A 17,550-nucleotide genomic window follows, 5' to 3' on the forward strand; every position below is an offset into this window, starting at 1 on the left:
CATCCTGAAAAAAAAAAAAGGTTTTATTTTAATGGACAGATTAGAACAGCATCTGATGATAAACCACTGCACTTCAGATATAATAAATTAACTTTGTCACCACGGTTGAGTCCTACCTCCATGTTGTCGTCCAACACGTCCGAAAAGCCGTCATCATCATATTGGCTTAAAGGAGAGTTGGCAGAAGAAGATCTCAACACGGGACTGGAGTCATAAAAGTTCAACTGCTGAACTGGAGGAGGTGAAGAGAGCTGGACACAGACCACACCAAGAGTTGTTTATTATGTTTCTACACATTTCTTCAGAGCAGAGTTTACCAATCATCAATGTTCATCTACCATCAGAGCTGGAGCTGAGCAAGGCCGGCAGGCCAACAGGTCTTTCGACTGTCCACTGAATGACTGTCCGCGACTCCGAGACACAGGTTTGGTTGGTTTCTTGAATTCAAATCCCTCCTAAAAAAAAAGAAATTGTTTTTGCTCAGCACCAGATCACATCTGCATCTGACAACAGCTTCAACTTCAGAGAAAAGACAACGGATTGAAAGTTCATCTACAGGGTTTAAGCACTGGTTTAAATAAGAGAAATCTGACTAACAGTTCATGCGACTGCTGCCTGATTTCAGTAGCTTTATTCTCTGTCCAGTGTGGAGATGACCTCCTACATATGAGCCCAGTCACTGGTTCAACCTGACACAAACGTCACCTCCTACCTCAGGATGGTTCTCCTTGTCTTCCTCTTCACTGGAGTTTTTTGTGGATGGTTGTTGGCTGAAGATCCCATAACGACGCCCACAGTCTGATTCGTGTCCCTTTAGTGAGGGACTGAAGCCCTGAAGCTGGAGCTGAGGAAACAGTGAGGTCACGATAAGAAAATAATGCAACGACAAATATGACACGTGACAATGATTCAGTCTACTTACTGGCAGCGAGTTAATTCTTCTAATTGGTGCTTTTCTGAATCAAAGAAAAGACAAATATGCTCAATATTGACACTGAATTAGGGAAAAAAAAAACCCAGTAATGGTTCTCAGTAAATGTCCGAAATTTGACTGAAAACTTACCCATTAACGACCTGACTCGACTTTTCTATGGCTTTCTCAAATCTGTGACAAAACAGTCGTGAATAGTTTAGACTCAAAATGGAACAGTTGATATTTTCAAGAAATTGTCTCAAACGTCTGTGATTCCATCAGACTCTGGACAGACATTTACATCCAGGTAGAAACAATGGACCATTTGAAGATCTGCAGAAAAGTGCTGAATGAGAGGAGGCCGGTCTTTAGTTTAATAGAATGTGCACTCGCGTGTTAACCGAGTGTGTAGTGGGTGGTGGTGGGGGGTCAGGGACTGGGGGTCTGATAAAGGACCATATGCCTGCTTCAGCACCAAACTCCTTTCAGAGGAGTTCTTTTGTTAGTAGAGCAGGAGGAGGAGGCAGCTGTTCTCCGAGGGCATGCCTCCTTTATTCAGGCCTGCACCCCCCCTCCCAGTGAAATAACAGTACATAGGAAGAGTGTGCCTAAACCCAGGGGGTGTTGCATTAATTCCCCCCACTCCTTAAAATCAGCAGCTGAAGAAGCAGGTGGAGGAGTTCCTCCAGCAGAGACGGCTCCAGTGACGGAACTCACTTATCAGATTAGAAAGACAGACTCGGACAAAGACTAAGGGTCGGAGCCGGCCAAGACCAGAACAGCTGAGCTGCTGCAGACAACGGCACATTAAAGGACACCCTCAGTTTCTCAACAGTTTGAAAAAGACAATTTGGTCTGTTTTTAAAGCACAGAATAACATTAAAACAAGAAAACAAATGTGTTAAATGTGAGTCCTTTCAGTTATCAGCAGAACAGAACAAACCGGGACAATAAAACTTACAGCTCTTCAGCATCAACCTCTGTGGGACTGGGAGGATCCAGACCAAGTCCTGAAGACAGAGACTAGTGTTAGACTGACCAACAGAAGAGACAATGACACCAGGCACTGGCTTTTATTCCAGTGGAATAAGGAGGCTGGTCAAATATTTATAGAGTATATCTCACATCAGACACATGTAGTTGATTTATCAATCAAACATTAAACTAATGAACAACTTTTGTTCTTTGTCTGGTGGAAGCACACTGAGCATTTACATACTAATTAGGGCAATTTCCATAAAAAAAAAAAAAAAAAAAATCCCACCAGAAATTAAAAAACTGTTTTTAAAAAAACGTGTGAATATTTTTAATTACACTGCTGCTTATTTTCCCACGCTTCAAAAGAGAGAATAATGCACAGTATGGAAATGTGTAAATAAATAAACAAAAAAAAAATTCACTTTTTGAATGAACATTTTAAAATAAAACAACTAATCACAATTACTATTCAACCTAATGTCTTAGCAGATTAAGACCAACAGGGATAGTCGGCTTTGATCAACGTTTGTCACTATTTCCTGTGCTGGAACAAACTAAACGATTTCATGAGTCAACTGTGATGAAAAGCCTCACCAGCATCAGATGATACATCAGATGCGAATGAAGGAACCTTCTCGATGGGAACATGTTTCCTTGTCTTCGGCGTGTCACACTGACTGCGGGGAGAAACAAAACCAGATCAATAAAAAGAGTTCACCGAGCGTGTATTCAATGCACTCGTGAAACACAAACTCAGAGCAAAAACAAATATTTTACAACGATTAAACGGTAAAAATAAATCGTAACTACCTTCCAAGGCCAGCTAAGCTGTCCAAGCCCAGAGTGAGGTGGGTGACAGGAGATAGAACCGCTTCGGTTCGAGAAGAGAATAGCTGTTTGCAGTGCGGGGATTGGAAGCTAAGCTCCGGAAGAGAGAGTGAGGAAAGGCCGGGGATCTGCTGTGGCCTTCCGGAAGATCCATTTTTCAGCGGGCTCGTGCTATCAAACAGAGGTGCAGACTCCATGTTCAGCTCTTCAGTCTGTAACGACCCTGCAGTCTTTGTCTTTTGTTGGATTTTGATGATATTTCGGTGGAGTCTTTGTCAGCACCACCACTGCAGGGCGATCCGACTTCGAGCTAACAAGCTAGTAAGCGACGCTTCACGGCAGCATTTCAGGAAATTAAAGAAGGTTTGTTCCAAACCCGCAGCTGTTTGAAGCTCCGAGTATCTACGTATCGTATCTAAAATATGGTTGGATTGAATTGAAATTTTGGGTTTAAGTCCTCATTTTGTTGAACTTTGCCATAAGCTGCGACTGTGGCACGAACTCCCTCTCCTCCTTTCTGAAGAACTAACTACAGCAGCTGTTCATATTTATGTTCAAAAAAGAAGCCGCGAAGCGGCAACCTTTCAGCCAATCAGCGGGACTCTACCATCCAGCTACCGTCCAATCAGATTGCAAGACAGCGTTGCCTATTGTTCAGAGGAAGAAACCGGAAATTACGTTGGCATTCTTGAAAATAATCTTTTCACTCAGCTTTTGTGTGCCTTTTAACAGTTTTCTTGTCGTCGACACAAAAATCCATTGTGTATTTTTTAATCTAAAGATAAAGACTGCGTATTGATGTTAATGGAGATTTTTTAAAAATTACTAAGAGCTAGTGTTAAAAATTATGAGGTGAAAAAGTGAGTCTCTGACATTTGACATTCTCATTAAAAAATGTATTAGCAAAATAATTGCAGAAACTGAGTATATTTCATTTAACTTGAACCTGTAGGATAAAGGGCAATTTTATGTATTCAAGTAATAGGTATGTTCTGTCTACTCTGACCTTTAGAACAATTAAATATGTGTCTGTGGAATAGGAGCAGTTGAGCTTCCTGGCATACTACATACGTAGTGAGTCACACAAAAGAAATCAGGTTCAGCATAAAGACCTGGACTTCATTCAGCTTTCACACCATACTCACATCGACACACACCCTCTCTCTTTCTCAGACTCACACACCCAAAATGATAAATTTCTAGAAGAGCTGCAAAACTTCAGGACATAACATTTTGTTTGGATTAATTCACTTAGAAATGTATTGTACTTGGTTATATATATGTTTTTTCCATGAATGTACTTTCTGTCATTTTAGTGAAATTGTGTATATATGTTTTTTCCATGAATGTACTTCCTGTCTTTTTAGTGAAATTGTTGTCATTTTAAAGAATGTTTTTTTTGCTTTGTCATTAAGAAGTCACTGTATTTTTGTGAAAGCTTTGAACTGTTTTTGGTCCAGATTTTCTCCTTCTCAAAAACTGAATCCATAAATGAATAGAATCCATTTTACATCTGCTGACCAATAGAGGCAAACTTTCAACTAGATTAAATGGCCTCGACGTCTGCAAACTATTGCCGACCAAACTGTTTTTTACATATTTTAGCTAACTTAGCTTTTAGTTTTAGATTTATCTAGACTTATTTGTCACTATTTCTCTAAAATGTTTTTCCAAACCTTTTAGTTGGATATAGGCTAATTAGTCATTATAGAGGTTATTTATTTCCATTATAAGTAGTCATTTTTATCTGATTCTCATTTGCAACTTCAAGACTGTTGATGGTCTGGTGTATAACAACCAAGTTGAAGAACATATGTATTATAAGCCATGGCCTTGCTGGACATTTCAGCTTATTTTGAAAAACCAAACAAAAAACTGTCTCCTTCAACATGAATGAGTTCCATCCATCCATTTTCATCTGCTTATCCGTTAACGGGTCGCAGGGGCAGCAGTCTCCATGACCGCCACCCAAATCACATTGCACTGTACCAACCCCCCTGAACCTTCCTGCGTGTGGTGAGTCCACTGGAAGGTAACATGAATTAAAGGAACTAATTCAAGAAGCTTAGGTAATTTAGGGAGCCATTGGTTTTCAGCTCAGTGTAGTTAAATATTACCATGAAATCTGACAAAAGGAGCAGAGCTACATTTCTTTCAGTTTATTTATTAGAAGATATGCAACAGCGAAGGGAGTGTTCCAGGTCACCTCCGTGCACCATTGTTTAGAGGATCTGTGTGGTTTGCATCACAGAGGTAAATTAGCTTTTGAGAACTTTTCTGCCTTAAGCTTCCAGTGCAGGATCCACCACCCTGCACTGAAAAAACAAGACAATTAAAGAGACATAGTCAGACTTGATCTGGAGAAAAAGCTCTGCTTCCCCTTGTTTCCACCAAACCTGAAACAGTTCTCTAGATATGGCTAAAAAGTCTGTATCCCAACAACTGAAGACTAACTGGGGGCATTTGTTCCTTTAACTCAGTTTGGGATCAAAGATCAAAGATTTTCCTATGGGGGAAGAAAACGACCTTTCTACATGATGCTAACACATCACTAGCACTCTATATGCTAGCTCTTGCTAATCACATGAGCTAGCATAGCCAAAGCCATGAACTCGCTACTGGCTTTCACAGCTCTTAATGCATGTTAATGCTTGAGATGCTAGTATAATGATAACGCACCAAATGCTTTGTGTCTTTAATGGTTGTTTTCTCTTAAACAACGGTGGACAAGTCACCATCCGACACAGTTCACAGGATAAGATAAAACCATCCAACAGTAGAATATGTGTATCTTAGAACAAGGCTTACAAACATGTGCCTAGCTCCACAATAAGGCGGGGGAGAAGAAAAACATCTGACTACAAGGCTATTACTGGACAACAAAACGGAACAAATGTGTTGTGAGTCAACATGAAGACAAAGGATGATGTCCTGATAGCAGGACATTTTACAGTAAAGGTATCAACAATGTTAGCATTACATTAAAAAGCCCACTCATTATACTCTAAAGGACTTATTCAGAAATTTTGTGGACATTTTTCCTGAAGCCGCTGCCAGTAAGCAACTAAACAAACTTTAATTTTCCCACAATATATATATATTTTTCCAATTTATTTAAATTAAGGTAAATGTTGAAATAAAAAAGATTTAAATTGTGCCAATAGACAGACATGCAGCAAAAACAGGGCAGGGGAGTGTAGCGTGAACCAGCACTGACATATTAGCATTTGTTTGTTATCTGCGAGTGCTACAGCTGCATTTACATTCACACCGATTCAAACGGCTCATGAGGAATCACACAGCAGTGGAGACTCACTGACGTCAGGTCTGTGTGAAGAGCCAGGGTAAAAAGTGTCGCAGCTGCAATTGACAGACAGACATCACACACACAAACACGTGGTGTATTTACATACAACAGAGTAAATCCTCTTTACTGCAGACAGACATCTTAATTGTCTGTGGAAGCTAAAATAATAATTTTCATTTTGTGTTTTTCCATTAGTTTCATTTCCAATCAAATACTCCTCTGGAAATTGTAGAAACTTTAAAAACAAACTTTGTTTATTCCTATTGACAGACAGATCACATGGTCAGGAAAGATGTCCCACACTGATGACATCATACTCTGACAATTAAAAACAAACAATGAGATCTGCATACCCCACACAGTTTTGTCATCGAATCATTTTTGCTCAATACTTGCTATTGGGCTTTAGTAGCAGTATGTTTACTTTCACACTGAAGTGAAAAATGGTTCAGTTGTACTTTTTTAACTGAACCTGTGTTTTAGACATGACATTTAGACATTTCCCTGTGTTTGGTAAAATTAGAGACTAATTTTCTGTTTTCATCAAGTTAGGAAATCAAGCCTTCAGGTAGAGTCCCAGGATCTTACCAAGACTTTAGATAGATTAATTTTCATTATTTTATTAACTATCATCCAATCCTCAACAGTTAGATCTGGGGATCAAACCACTGACCTTGCTGCTGTGTGACAAGGTCACTAACTGCTGTCACACAGTGTGGTCTATCAGTTTTAATTCAGTTTCAGCATTTGGTCCAGGGAGGTATTTGTTTGTTTGTTTGTTTTCAAAGATATGGAGTACATTCAGTTTGAACCTTTGACAATGTCTTCATTCTCTCTTTTTCACAGGAATGTGTTTTCTCACCTCCACCTCCTCACAGCCCGTGTCTCCTCTTTTACACATGCCGTTGGTCAGACTGGTCACTGGTCAGACTTGTTAACACCCCAACTGTTTCAGCCTCAGGTCACAAAGTTAAGGAGAACATCTGCTGAAGAGAGAGGAGAATGGGTGTAAAAGGAGGAGCAAAAGGAGGAGGAGGAGGTCCAGCAACAGTTTGAGAGAGGGACAGGATGAGGACTGGAGCCTCCAGCCTGGGATTCTCAAGGAACAAAATACCATGGAAAAGGTTCAGAGGATGACAGCATCTCAGAGAGTGGGTTAAATTAAAGAAGGAGCTGGAGGAGGAGCGGAAATAATAAACTGTAATCAAAGCAAAAAAAAAAAAATAGTTTCAAGGTCTGTTAACAATGGAGAGGTGGTGATTATGTTTCCATTTATTTTATAATTGTAAATAAAAAAACTTCACAATTGTGGTTCCTTAACTTTTTTCCTTTACTCTTCCTTCCTTAAGAGAATAGGGTGGGTGGGGGGTGAAGTTGCCTGGTGTGGCAATGACTCCTCTTCGAGTGGGAAAAATACATGAACTTACGGAGCCCCTAAAGGGACATGGAAAACGGCCCTGTATCTAATAATATTATTATATTTCAATTTAGACCTAACTCCTGGTCCAAACGCTCATTTTCAGTGCCTTAATTGCCAGATTTCCAAATTTACGATGGTACTTGAATGCCTCTTGTTCCGGACACGTTCTAAAAGTCATTTATTATTTTTTCCCATTCATATTTTTTCATGTCACAATATCCTGGGTTGGCCCAGACATGGTCCCATTTAGAAAAAAAAAAAAAAAAAAAAGCTAAAAAAAAGCTAAAAAAAAAGCGGCTTCTCCGAGCAAGACAACGCTTTTCAGGAATATCACTTGTTTGAATAAAGCGGATTACCTTTCTCCAACTTTGGAGCAGAGCCTTCAGCTCGGGGGTCGGGAGTCTAGTACTTCTAGTTTTGACCGGGAAGTTTTGAAACAGTATCATCCATTTTGTCAAATTTTCACTGAGTATTCCGACTGCAAACAGACGACCGTTACAAGCCTTTCAGCGACACGCCCCTTCTGTGTAGAAGAAGACGCTTACATCTGTCACTCAGTGTGCCCATAAGGCTAAGTACAGTCAGTCATGAACCTCACCGCACTCCACTGCCCCCTATTAGTGCGCCACGGTACTTTCTGCCTCAGCCTATACTGTCTTTGTGTCTTTACCCAAATATGGCCGATCAGGAAGACTCTGCAAACTTAGAAGAGATAGAGCACCGGCCCCCATCGTGCAGACCACTGGGTGGTATGGCGCCTGCACCATGTCTTGTCCTGACTCTACAACGCATCGTGACAGACTGCGTGGTGTAGTACACATGAAATCAGACAGGTATATTGGCGATATAAAGAGAGACAGCAATGGGCATGCGCAAACTGCCTGCCTGCGTTAGTGTGTGGCACAATGACGTCACAAGTGAGGGAACTCCCATCCCCGTCGCCGCTAATGTATTTGAACAGGAAATGCGTAAATTCAGCCATTTTAACAACAGAAATATTGACATTAAATGTGAAAAAACACATTTATAGAACAGTCAAGAGATCCTGCAGCTTTGAACTCAAACGGTAAATGATAAATGAATTACAAGATAAAGCTCACTGGAAAATGTAGTGTATCAAACTCAAGATGTGTCTCATGTCACTGTTAACATTTTAATTCATACATTTTTGAAGACATCAAAACACCTGTTCACGAAAAGTTTGTACTTAATTTAAGATATTTAAGATCTTTAACGTAAAGAGGAAATTCATTCTAAGGTTGAACATATTCAACTACGATCCTTTAAACATATATATGCAATATTATTGCAACTGACTTCTTTTCGAGAATGTATTTTACAGTTACAAATATATTGTATAAAGTACTCACATGTTCCAATAAACCCCCGTTTAACTGTCTTTTTAATGTGAAATTATTGCTATTTCTTTTGATAATAACTGTACTCCATGGACGAACAAGGACAGGAAACAGACTTTTTTTTTCTTGTGTGATGCTGCCACCTAGTGCTTATTTATGGGACCGCTGCTCTTGACGGCGGGTTAATCTGGTTCACTTTCCTGTTAAAGTTTATTGAGATTCTTTTGGGACTAATGTAGAAAACCAAACCAACATGACTCACGGTGATTATCTTACACAGCACGTGTCTATGTAAAGTGTTTTCTGGTATTTAAATGCCGCCGTCATCAAGGAATTGTGGCGTAAAACGAACAACATCCACTAGATGTGGGTGTTCACCACGTCGTCCTTATGCTTATCCCTGTAATGCAGGGGTCTCGAAATGAGGCAAGGCCCACCTCAGTTATCGATGTTAAAAAACTTTTTTCCGACATTATCGTCGGAAACAATATCGTAATATCTGTAAGAATCGTTATTGGTTTTTCCAATGAAAACCCGTAAATGCAATGCCTGTTTTTCACCAAATAATCTGGCCCTAAAAGTAGTTTTGGTTGTAAGTCAAAAGATGCCTTTTTTTTGCTGCCAAAAGATGGCAGCATTGCAGCTCATTTCAACACTCAGGGGCTCGTACTGCTTTAACGTTAGTGAGCGGCAATTAAACTTCCTTAACCACCAGGCCTTCACTGCCCCACTGTATCGGTATTGATTGATGATCGATTGTTTGGCCGATATAGGCATATCGAATATCAACAAGAAGTTAACGTCGGACACCCCTACATTTGTTTAATCCAGTAAATACTGTACACCACAACAGTGCAAATGAGGTCATTAATTAACCAAAAATTGGAAACTTAAATAAGAATAAAGGATTATATATATATATATATATATATATATATATATATATATATGGCCTAGGGCACCAAGGGCTTCAGTGATGAATAATGTCATTATTGAAGCAACAAACTCACAAAGGCCAACACACTCACAGCTGCAACATAACCTTCATCAAAAAGCGTCATCAATAACGTTATGATATTATTATTATAAAAAAGACAAAATTCAATTTACTCACCAAAACATCTGATTAGTTTTACACCAAATCCGTCCTCCTCTCTTTCCTGAAGATGACGTCAATCACCCTGTTGTCCAGCTTATCCGTGAGTTCCAGTTCTAACGACAACATCCTTCTATCGCTATGCTGATGCTGAAAGTCCAGTCTGTCCTGTCGTATTCATGACACAAGTTTTAATTCACTTCAGTCTGAGCATGTCCGCACAGAGAAAACTTCATTTTCCAGCTCGTAAGTCACTGGGTGCAGTATGATAAATTCAAGACTGTGATTTCTCTGACCATCCAGTCAGATCACTCAAAACGTATGTCTGGGCTAGACGGCCTTGCTGTGCCAGCTTGATGCCAACTCAAATTCTGATTGGTTAAGGAGACAATCTCATTGCCATTCATGTTAGGCGCACAGTGCCAGCACTGCTGATTCTAAAGGCCTTAGGACTGATCTCTTTGAATCTGGCAACACCTGAGGAGGAAACGTAATTGGTTAAAAAAAACCTGAGTTCATGAGACTGGAAACAGCTCAACTTAAGAAAAGATCAAGAATGAATAGAAAAGAAGAACACTCTGAGTTCTGATACTGGTTAGGCCAGCAGAGAAGGTGTTGCTGGCCTTGACAGTACACATTATATACACTATATTTATATTTAATTGTTTTTTAGTTTTTTAGTTTTTATATCCACTGTATATATACAGATATATATATACAGTGGATATAAAAACTCAACACACCCCTGGTCAAGTGCCAGGCTTTTGTGATATAAAAAAGACCAAGATTTTGATTTTAAAAAATCAACTATTAATGTGACCTTTAACCTTTACAACCTAGTTGAATTTAAAATTGTGTGTGTGTGTATATATATATATATATATATGTGTGTGTGTGTGTGTGTGTGTGTGGTCCTGTTTGAAGTCATTCTCTTCAGTTCCAGAGGTGGAAGTGAGTTGTTAAAGCAGTTAAAGTAGTTACAGCAGTAAAATTGTGTGTAATGTGCCTTTAACTTAGAGTCCATTATAAACTCACACAGTCTGAAGTGATTTGTTTGCTCTTTTCTCCACGGAGACACAACCTTTGATCTCTCCCTCACTCTCTCTCTCACACACACCCACAAAAGCACACACACACACAAAGTGGACAGTGGACACATGCAGAGAGACAGGCCTCTTTCCCCGCAGACTGAAAAGACATTCTTAGAGACCCTTCTGGACTGCAGGCAGACCAGTCTACAAAGACTGTAAACATGAAGACACACTTTTTGATCAGTGCAGAAAGAATCCAGGCATCGTCCTGACGTTCCTGCTCTGAACTGATGATGGTCTCTGTCCTGACATGGTTCAGTCGCAGGAAGAAGGTCTAACGCGGCCCATGTCTGTGTCCGGTTTGACAGGAAGTATCTGACCTAGGTCACATCCTCTTAAATCACATCACAGTCAGTGCTTTAGACCAGTGGTTCTCAAACTGTGGTACGCGTTATGTCAGGACAGTGACCATCATCAGTTCAGAGCAGAAATGTCAGAAGCGCTCTCTAGTGGTATGTGGGAAAAATTTTCACATTTACATTTTCAATTGAATGAATCTGAAACATACCATGCACAATTATTACAACATTTAAACCTAAACCTCTTTCTAAACCTCTCTCCTGTGGTGGAAGCTAACAGTGAAGGCCTCTGCTGCTACAGTATATTCTAATGTTGGTCATCATGGTGGTACTCAGAGAGATCAGTGATCTCTCAGGTGGGACAGAGTGTAAAAAGTTTGAGAAATAAAGATCAGGATGAACAAAAAAAAAGTCTGACAGAGACAGACAGACAGACAGACCAAGTTTAGCAACAAGTGCTTGAAGCTCTTTTAATTCCCAAACCCCAAAACAGCCAAGATGCTAGTTGTTGTTAATTTTTCTTTCTTCTGATTCGTAAAGAAGACAATAGAAGTGGGTGAGAAGCCGCTAGTTCACGGTCATTTCCCTCTGATGGCCTGTGGAGCAGAGGATGGTGAGGAGTGGGGATGTCGGGGGCTTGAGGGGGGAGTGTGTCAGTTAAATATAAAGCAAACACAGAGAAAGTGAAGAGACAGGAAATGAATTAAGCCCAAACATTAATCCCTCTACAGAAGAGCTTTACAGATGAGTTCTGACGCCCACAGGAAGTGTCAACACACGTTTGGTGTCAAAGTCCAACCCACTAATTCTCACCCCTATTAAAGAAGAGGAGGAGAAGGAGAAGGAGGATGAAGAGGGGTAGAGGCATGCTTTTAGAGGTCTGTGATGATCAGGTTTTACCAGGAGATTAAACGTCTAATCACATTTTAAAGACACATTTTTTCCACCGAAGCCTAAAGACTTCAATCAGATGATCAGTCAATCGTCCTCATTCTGTGCCCTAACCACTGCAACCTAGCTTCTTATAGCTCATATAAGGTGCAACATTTTAACAATGTCGCCCCCTAACTGTTATATTAGAAGTGTGGTTGAGTCTAGTTGAAAACTCAGAGGTTTTTGTTCCCAGGACAGGTGACATCAGAGACGTCAGATTGATACAACCGAGGTAAACAAAGTTCAATAATCCTGTTGTGACGTGACACTGGTCTCTGTGACTGGACAGGTTATACCTCAGAGCTCTGGTTAAAAAAGAAAAAACAAAACCCTCAGAGCTCTGGTGTTGATGCTAATGCTAACAGATGCTAACGACATGCTAAATGCAAGTGAAAAGCAAACAAAATCTAAATCAGAAGTTTCAATTCAATGGCCTTTGAATCAGAGTCGTCATCATCTTCAGGGGGTTCTGTCCTCACTCACCAGTTCATGGTCTCGCTCTTTTGTGTCTCAGTCACTGGTTTCTGGTCTTGATCACTGGTTTGGGGTCTCACTCACTGGTTTTTGGTCTTTTTTTTGTTTGTCAGATCATTTCCTATAGAAGAAATACACAGACGTAAATACTGTGCGTGAAAAGTAGCTGCACTGGTCAAAAGAAATTATAGATTTAATTACAATTATAATTTTGAAAAATTAAAATGAATAAAAATGTTTTGGGTTTTTTTTTCAAACTGAGCCTTTTATTCTTCTATTTCATGTCCCACTGACAGTAACTCTTCAAATGAAATGTTTGGTGTGAAAACCTCCCGCAATACTTGTGAGGACATGTCTCTGTTAAAGTGGACATGTGTCTATAAAGACCTGACACCTGATGAAAGACTTGTTTGGACAAGACCTGAGAAGGTGACAATCAGATATTGATATGGCTGGACATGGACGCTGTGGTTCATCAACTTGGAACAATACCATTTTTACTAGAGTGTTTCTTCCAGAATGTTCTTCTTATTTAGAACAGATGAAGGAACAAATGTTTGTTTTTAGTGTGACTGGAGTTCAGAGTCATGGTGAAGCAGACGGAGCAGCCGGTCCCAGCAGTGATCGCCCCAAAGTGCCTACAGCAGCAGCATTAGCAGCATTAGCTTTAGCAGCAGCAGTCATTAGTGATGCAGGTACAAAAAGCTGCAGCAGCTCAGATTACAGTGGTTGTTAAAAACCGTCTTCAGGTGAGAAAATCACCTCAGTTACATAATGATGACAGTGTTTTCACTTCGCCTTTGTCTCGTTCAATCATGTGTGAACTGAGAACGCAGCCGAGACTGAGGGGAAAAAAACTCCAGATGTGAAATGTTTTCAGTCAGAAAAAAACATTTTGTTATTAGTCTCATTTTCAATTGACCCTTTGTCTGATATTTCTTCACTTTCTACTTTGTGTTATAATTATTATAACAACGACTGATGTTTGTTTCTTTGATTTCCTGTTATTTCTTTATTTTTTTTCTTTTTTAATCACAGTTCAAAGGTATTTAGATCCTGATTCTGTTAATCCTACGTTATGTATAAAGATAAACTCAGCAGCAGCAGTAGTTTGAATGAAGAGTTGAGTTAAAATAAAATAGATATGTTCGCAGGATATATATATATATATATTTAAAGTAACTATTACAAAATTGTGTCCATCAATCTTTAATTCACACATGTTAACAAGAGAGGGTTCAAATTAAAAAAAAAGTGAATGTTAATTTTGTTAATTAAATCAATATGAATGCCAGGGTATAAAGTTTGAAGCTCCTAATCTTTCCATGTTTTTTAATGTAAAAATTCATCAAATGTTTGACTAAACATTACAGGAATTAAAAAAAAAAATCAAACACAGCCTGGTGAAAATAGCCTCAGTCTTTTGGTTAATGTGGAAAAGAAATTCTTTAAAACAGAGTCAAATTTGAAGCTGAATGAAACTGAAGGTTGTTAAAGAGCCAGAGGTGAGAAAAGTGAGCGAGGGTCCTGGTTTCAAATCTGCAGATCCTGAATGGAGGAGCAGTTTGAAGTTCTTTGTCTGAGGCTCATTTAGGAAGGATGGCTCATCAGTTAATGGAGAGCAGCCTCTCTGCTTCTCTGGGGACATGACTATGAATGAGCTGAGAGGACACTTCAGGACAATACAGCGCGTATTCATCGTCTGGCTTCAATACACATGAAACTCACGGTGTTCTCCTGAAGACGCTGCCGCAGCTCCACTCTGTGGATTTATGAAACTGCAGAAGGAAAAAAGGAAAAGGAAAAAGTCAAGAGTTCTTCACTGCTGAGGGAGATTAGAGTCAGGAGAAAAGGTCAAAGGTCAGTTTGTATCCTGCCCATCAGAGAACAGAGAAGGATGAACTACGTGATGCTCCTTTAAAGCCTCAACACAACGCACAGGAACACCAACGGAACTGAAATGATTATCAGGAGAAGTTCAGAGTCAGGAGAAATTTGATCAATGATCAAAAACTGAAGAAAGAAGTTTAAACAGAAAACGTGCCATTATTCATGTGAAGCTGTGCTAATAATCCACATTAAGTTGGTCTTTTGATGACAACAGAAGTTCTTGGACCTGAATATTCTGTTTATTCTGTTTATTTAATATGACCTCTTCATTCTGAAAAGTACTTTGATGAAATACTTTACATAGTTAGAAAGATATTGTAGTTTTCAGGTTCAGAAAAGATATTCAAGATCTGCCAAAAGTAATGAAATGTCCTCCCACTGAGGATCATATCCTTAAGTATACTTCAATACAATAAAATAAACCTGGTTTTTGTGTGTATTTTTCACAGTGGTTGAGAAGTTTTTAATTTTGATAGTTGAGATATTTGAATTGTCTTTGAATGCAGTACTTCCACAAGTCCTCAGTCTCAGTCCTTGAGTTTCAGGGTTTTAAGCCTGGTAAAAGTGGGTGGTCTCAGCGGCCTCGCAGGGTCAGCATCAGAAGAGTCCGCTGATTGCTGAGAAAAGTTGAGTGTTTGTTTCCTTCATTAGACATTAAAGTGTCAGAGGAGTCAGAATAAATAAAGGCAGCAGAGGTTTTAATGGCTTCTTAGTGTCGCAGACTCACGCAGTTCACATGATGATGAGCTGCTCATAATCCAGGCTTAAACACAACTTCAGTCACTGCCTTCAAAGAGAGCAAAGGAAGAGCTGCTTCTCCAGTCTCCAAACCCTGGAGAGGACAAAACTATTTAGATGACGTTTGTTCTGTTGTTAAAAAGGGTTAAAAATAAGCCTGACCTCCTGTTTAATACTGTATATGTATATGATGATTGACTATTATTTTTAAGGAACTAATTAAATTCAAGCATACAGATATTTATGATGTAATAAAAGAGAATGGAAAAGGTCCAAATGTTTGGTTTTACTCCGTGGGAAAATATAGATTTTTATAAAATAACAATAATCAGATAGTAAATTTGAGGCTATCAGCACTGTTATAACTATTATAACTCTTATCGTCATCATCACTATAATGACCACCGTCATCATCATCATCATCACCATCTTCTTCTTCTTCTTCTCAGTGTGACTCTTAGTACGACCTGGAGAATTTGACGCCTCGTTGACGCAGAACATTGAGTCACTTGAAAAAGCGACACCGCTGCTGTAAAAAACCTCACTGCGGGGACGAAGACACAGGAAACAGATGATGGACTGTTGACACAACACTACGTCTCCACTTTTAGCCGCGTGAAGACAAATCTCCATTAGGTTTTTGGGGTTAAAGCTGGGGAGGCGAACAAAGGAGGAGACGGGAGTAAAACTAAAGCCTCCACAGTGACAGAAGGGTTTCATCTGTGTCTTTGTCGAACGCCACTGTGTCCAAATTAAAATTAGTTTCTTCACACTGCTCTAAGCCTCTGTGTCTCCGTCTGGACTTGAAAAGAGCCCAAATTAGAGTCTGTGGAAACATGAAGGCTTTTCTCTCAGCGGTGATGATTCTATTTGGATTTAAGATCCATGGAAGACTCTGCAGCCACCAAAGGCACGTGACCACGCCCACGCCCCGCCCCCATCCACTCTTCAAAGCTTGTCATTTAAAGACTGAGGATGTTTGACAATCACAGCTTGTTTTACTCCAGGACTTAATTGGAATCGTTGTCTGGTTGTTGGTTTCTCCCACAAAGACAAAGGCGCAGCGGGGGCGCGCTTCACACCTCAGTGCGCGGCAGGACTATAAATGCGGGGCAGGGTCTCAGCAGCCAGCAGTCCCCTCTCCACACTCGGACCATCCCGTTACTGAAGACTTCTCCCAGACTGTGAAGATGCAGAGCGCAGCAGCGTTTGGATTCTCTGTGCGTCATTACGCAGCAGCTCCGCTCTTTCCACTGCAGCAGAACACTGGACGCTCGTCACCCGTGAAACCCACGAGTGGGAAGTCCTTCACCATCTCCAGAGGAGAGGACTCCAACGGCAGAACCAGCAGAACCAGTCCCACGGAGTGTGGACTCTCTTTTCCTCCCGGGGCTCCGCTGCTGCCTCTCGGCGCACATTTAGGCTCCAACTCGGCGCCTGGACCGTTCCTATACTCACCGAACCTGCCGCACTCTGCGGTCCACACGCAGCCCGGATACTCGCTCTACTGCTGCCCGAACTTCTCTTACCCCAGCTATCCCAGCTGCCGCGGAGCCTTTTACCCTCAAGGTAAAAACGAGCCGCCATGTCGGTTAATCCTGGAGGTTTCCGTTTGATTCCACTGGACTTTTCCTGCGACTGTTTCCTACTTTATTTAAACATTCTTCTTCTCTCCCACAGCACCGATGTCTAAAGTCAACTCCGGGTTGCATTGCTTTAAAACGAAAGGAGGGAAGTCCAAACGCATGCGCACCAGCTTCACCAGTGAGCAGCTGTCGCGGTTGGAGAAGGAGTTCGCGCGGCAGCAGTACATGGTTGGATCAGAGCGGGTCCTGCTGGCGTCAGCTCTGCACCTGACGGAGGCACAGGTGGGTCCACAGTTCAAGAGTCAAACAACGGACCTTAGACCCAGACACACTGGGACAGACTCCTGTCCACTGCCTCCCTCTAACCTCTGCCTCTGTCTTCCAGGTCAAAGTCTGGTTCCAGAACCGACGCATCAAGTGGCGCAAGCAGAGTCTGGAGCAGCAGCAGGCCAAACTGGTCAAACTGGGTCTGGCCGCTCCACCACAGAGTCCAGGGTCCCAGGGCAACGGGGACGAAGGCGAAGACGATGAGGAAGGAGAAGAGTTTACTGACTCTGATGTGGACATTGATGTGTCGGATGATGCAACTCACCACATCCGACCCCAACCGACCCACCGCCGACCCCCAGCGGACACCTA

The 17,550-nt window shown here is 40.8% G+C and overlaps 2 protein-coding genes across 2 annotated transcripts in view; one reads left to right on the forward strand and one right to left on the reverse strand.

Annotated features, from left to right (window-relative positions):
* Positions 1-3,336, reverse strand: part of cdc25b (cell division cycle 25B) — a 6,302-nt gene extending 2,966 nt beyond the window's left edge. The window contains exons 1-8 of the mRNA XM_025056455.1: positions 2,702-3,336; positions 2,486-2,568; positions 1,875-1,923; positions 1,064-1,105; positions 923-956; positions 713-844; positions 339-455; positions 61-251 (exon numbers count right to left, since the gene is read on the reverse strand). Of these exons, the coding sequence (XP_024912223.1) occupies positions 61-251; positions 339-455; positions 713-844; positions 923-956; positions 1,064-1,105; positions 1,875-1,923; positions 2,486-2,568; positions 2,702-2,916 (863 nt within the window). The 5' untranslated portion in view covers positions 2,917-3,336. The remainder of the gene's footprint in view (positions 1-60; positions 252-338; positions 456-712; positions 845-922; positions 957-1,063; positions 1,106-1,874; positions 1,924-2,485; positions 2,569-2,701) is intronic.
* A 13,299-nt stretch (positions 3,337-16,635) lies between these two features.
* The window catches only part of noto (notochord homeobox), a gene marked incomplete at its 5' end in the record, with an annotated part of 1,745 nt that continues 830 nt past the window's right edge, over positions 16,636-17,550 (forward strand). The window contains 3 exons of the mRNA XM_025061077.1: positions 16,636-16,894; positions 17,006-17,193; positions 17,297-17,494. Coding sequence (XP_024916845.1) covers positions 16,636-16,894; positions 17,006-17,193; positions 17,297-17,494 — 645 coding nt within the window. The remainder of the gene's footprint in view (positions 16,895-17,005; positions 17,194-17,296; positions 17,495-17,550) is intronic.

The sequence above is a fragment of the Cynoglossus semilaevis genome, chromosome 1 (genome assembly GCF_000523025.1).
Source record: "Cynoglossus semilaevis isolate Cse_v1.0 chromosome 1, Cse_v1.0, whole genome shotgun sequence".
In the NCBI taxonomy this organism is placed as follows: domain Eukaryota; kingdom Metazoa; phylum Chordata; class Actinopteri; order Pleuronectiformes; family Cynoglossidae; genus Cynoglossus; species Cynoglossus semilaevis.